The 3557-nt window shown below is 52.7% G+C and overlaps 1 protein-coding gene across 1 annotated transcript in view; it reads right to left on the bottom strand.

The window, feature by feature from the left end:
• The window catches only part of LOC116530594 (cytochrome P450 2S1), a 16847-nt gene that overhangs the window by 8511 nt on the left and 4779 nt on the right, over window positions 1-3557 (bottom strand). Inside the window, exons 3-5 of the mRNA XM_032248702.1 lie at window positions 3025-3174; window positions 2066-2226; window positions 1800-1979 (exon numbers count right to left, since the gene is read on the bottom strand). Of these exons, the coding sequence (XP_032104593.1) occupies window positions 1800-1979; window positions 2066-2226; window positions 3025-3174 (491 nt within the window). The remainder of the gene's footprint in view (window positions 1-1799; window positions 1980-2065; window positions 2227-3024; window positions 3175-3557) is intronic.

Here is a 3557-nt window from a genome sequence, read left to right on the forward strand (position 1 = left end):
GCCGGGCGCGGTGGCTCACGCCTGTAATCCCAGCACTTTGGGAGGCCGAGGCGGGTGGATCACGAGGTCAAGAGATCGAGACCATTCTGGTCAACATGGTGAAACCCCGTCTCTACTAAAAATACAAAAAATCAGCTGGGCATGGTGGCGCGTGCCTGTAATCCCAGCTACTCAGGAGGCTGAGGCAGGAGAATTGCCTGAACCCGGGAGGCGGAGGTTGCGGTGAGCCGAGATCGCGCCATTGCACTCCAGCCTGGGTAACAAGAGCGAAACTCCGTCTCAAAAAAAAAAAAAAAAAAAAAAATGAAAGGGAATGACTACTAACAAAAACACAGAAGATTAGAAGCGTTGGTGAAGACGTGGAGACTCTGAAGTGCTTGTGCACCATTGGTGGGAATGTGAAATGATGCAGCCCTGTGGAAAATTGTACAGCTGTTCCTTCAGACATCAAAAATAGGGGTGGGAGTGGTGGCTCACATCTGTCATCCTGGCCCTCTGGGAGGCTGAGGCGGGTGGATTGCTGGAGTTCAGGAGTTTGAGATCAGCCTGGGCAACATAGTGAGACCTTGTCTCTACTAAACACACAAAAAATCCGCCGGGTGTGGTGGCATGTGCCTGTAATTCCAGCTAATCAGGAGGCTGAGGCAAGAGGATCGCTTGAGCTCAGAAGATCAGGGCTGTAATGAGCTATGATTGTGCCACTGCACTGCAGCCGGGGTGACAGAATGAGACCCTGTCTCAAAACACAAACAAACAAAAATTAGAATTATAGAATTACCACCGGGCATGGTGGCTCATGCCTGTAATCCCAGCACTTTGGGAGTCCAAGGCAGGCAGATCACCTGAGGTCGGGGGTTCAAGACCAGCCTGACCAACATGAAGAAACCCCATCTCTACTAAAAACAACAACAACAACAACAAAATTAGTTGGATGTGGTGGTGCATGCCTGTAATCCCAGCTACTCAGGAGGCTGAGGCAGGAGAATCACTTGAACCCGGGAGGCGGAGGTTGCAGTGAGCCAAGATCACGCCATTGCACTCCAGCCTGAGTGACAGAGAAAGACTCTACATCAAAAAATAAAAATAAAAAGAGAAATATTATTCTTATATAATTAATAAAATGGGCTTTATTAACATAACTTGATATTGCAAGGCTTCCTAATAAATGACTGTAATTCACATAAAATTGTGAATTTACATAAAAGTATGGGGAGGCTAGCCGGGCGCGGTGGCTCAAGCCTGTAATCCCAGCACTTTGGGAGGCCGAGGTGGGTGGATCATGAGGTCAAGAGATTGAGACCATCCTGGTCAACATGGTGAAACCCCGTCTCTACTAAAAATACAAAAAATTAGCTGGGCATGGTGGCGCGCGCCTGCAATCCCAGCTACTCAGGAGGCTGAGGCAGGAGAATTGCTGGAACCCAGGAGGCGGAGGTTGAGGTGAGCCGAGATCGCACCATTGCACTCCAGCCTGGGTAACAAGAATGAAACTCCATCTCAAAAAAAAAAAAAAAAAAAAAAAAAAAGTATGGGGAGGCTGCAGGGGGTGGGATGAAGTGATTCTGGGGAGGTTGCAGTGAGCCAAGATTGTGCCATTGCACTCCAACCTGGCAACAGGGTGAGACTCTGTTTCAAAAAAAGAAAAAGAGACATATACACCCACACAGAGACACTCGTACTCACAGAGACAGGCAGAGAGAGAAAAAGGGACCCAATCGAGGTCCCCAGGGACATCTGGTTGGGGACCCACCAGGCCACCACCTCCATTTGGAGAGGGGGTCCCTGCACCCTTCCCACACCTGTGCCATCTTCAGCAGGAAGGCATCAACAAGGTCACTTGCGGGGCCCGAGGCATCCAGGTTCGCCTGGTGCTGCCGCAGCTGCTGGACTGTGAAGGTGGCCAAGGTGCCCAGGTGGCGGAGGAGCTGCTTGTGGGGGCCTGGCAGAGGCCGCAGGAACCAGGAGAACATCTCATAGGTCTGTGGGGAGAAGGGCAGCTAGTTTTCCTGGGACCTTGGCAGCAGCCTTTAGGGAAGGTAGTTGGGGAGGGGTCCCACCCACTCACCTGACCCCCTGGGGAGCTGACTCCCAGCAGGGTACCACCAGCTGCCTGGACCACGGCCTGGAACTCCTTATCCTCATAGGAGAAGCGGAGGCGAAAGAGGAGGGAGCAGACTACGTTGGAGGTAGCCTGGGCCAGCAGCAGGGAGGGATCGAATGGGCGTCCTGGGGGGAGTGGGGGCAGGGAGGTGGGCTTTGATGGAGCCAGGCAGAGGGGAGCAGTTTGGGACTGAATCTGACCAGAGAGAGACAGGGAGGCAGGGAAAGACAGACGGACGGACAGCACAGGGAGAGAGCTAAACAGGCAAAGAAGGAGACAGACAGATGGGAAAAAGAAAAAGACACACTTAGGGCCCAAGAAACAGAGGAAAGGAGTGAGAGAGAGAGAAGAGACAGGCCGGACGCGGTGGCTCATCCCAGCACTTTGGGAAGCCGAGGCAGGCAGATCACAAGGTCAAGAGATCGAGACCACCTTGGCCAACATGGTGAAACCCCGTCTCTACTAAAAATACAAAAATTAGCCAGGCATGGTGGTGGGCACCTGTAGACCCAGCTACTTGGGAGGCTGAGACAGGAGAATCACTTGAACCCGGAAGGTGGAGGTTGCAGTGAGCTGAGATCACACCACTGCACTCCAACATGGGCAACAGAACAAGACTCCATCTCAAAAAAAAAAAAAAAAAAAGAAAAGAAAAGAAAAAGAAAAGAGACAGAGAGATGGAGACCCAAGAAGAGTGGGATGACAGCACCAGACACACAGACAGATGTCGTAACAGCCTCGGAGAGACAGCAGGACAGAGACAGAGGGTGGGGTGACCAGAACAGAACCCCCAGCCCAGACCTAGAGTCCAAGGCTTCCCTTCCCACCCATTCCAGCACCTGAGTTGGGGCCACTACCAGCTGCAGTGGGAGGGTCCTCCCTCTCACTCGGCTGGAGACCCTGGGGGACACCGCCATGCTGACCTTCTGTCCCCCGGAATGCCTCCACCAGACACTTGGCCTCTGCCTGGATCAGCTCCTCGCCTTCTCGCTTCCCCATGCCCAGGTCCCGCAGAGCAAGCATGGTAAACTTCCTCAGCTGCCTCCACCGCTCTCCGTTGGAGAAGAAAACCCCTGTGCAGAAGGCTAGACTCAAGGAGGGACCGGCCTCTCTCCCCATTCCCATTTTTTTTTTTTCAGATGAAGTCTCGGTCTGTCACCCAGGCTGGAGTGCAGTGTCCTGATCTCGGCTCGCTGTAACCTCTGCCTTCCGGGTTCAAGCAGTTCTCCTGCCTCAGCCTCCTGAGTAGCTGGGACTACAGCTGCACACCACCGTGCTGGACTAACTAATTTTTATTTTTAGCAGAGACAGGGTTTTACCTTGTTAACCAGGATGGTCTCGATCTCCTGACCTCATGATCTGCCCGGCTCGGCCTCCCAAAGTGCTGGGATTTTTTTTTTTTTTTTTTTTTGAGACGGAGTTTCACTCTTGTTACCCAGGCTGGAGTGCAATGGCG

Source organism: Sapajus apella, unplaced genomic scaffold, assembly GCF_009761245.1.
Source record: "Sapajus apella isolate SASKATOON/1434 unplaced genomic scaffold, GSC_monkey_1.0 scaffold68, whole genome shotgun sequence".
Classification (NCBI taxonomy): domain Eukaryota; kingdom Metazoa; phylum Chordata; class Mammalia; order Primates; family Cebidae; genus Sapajus; species Sapajus apella.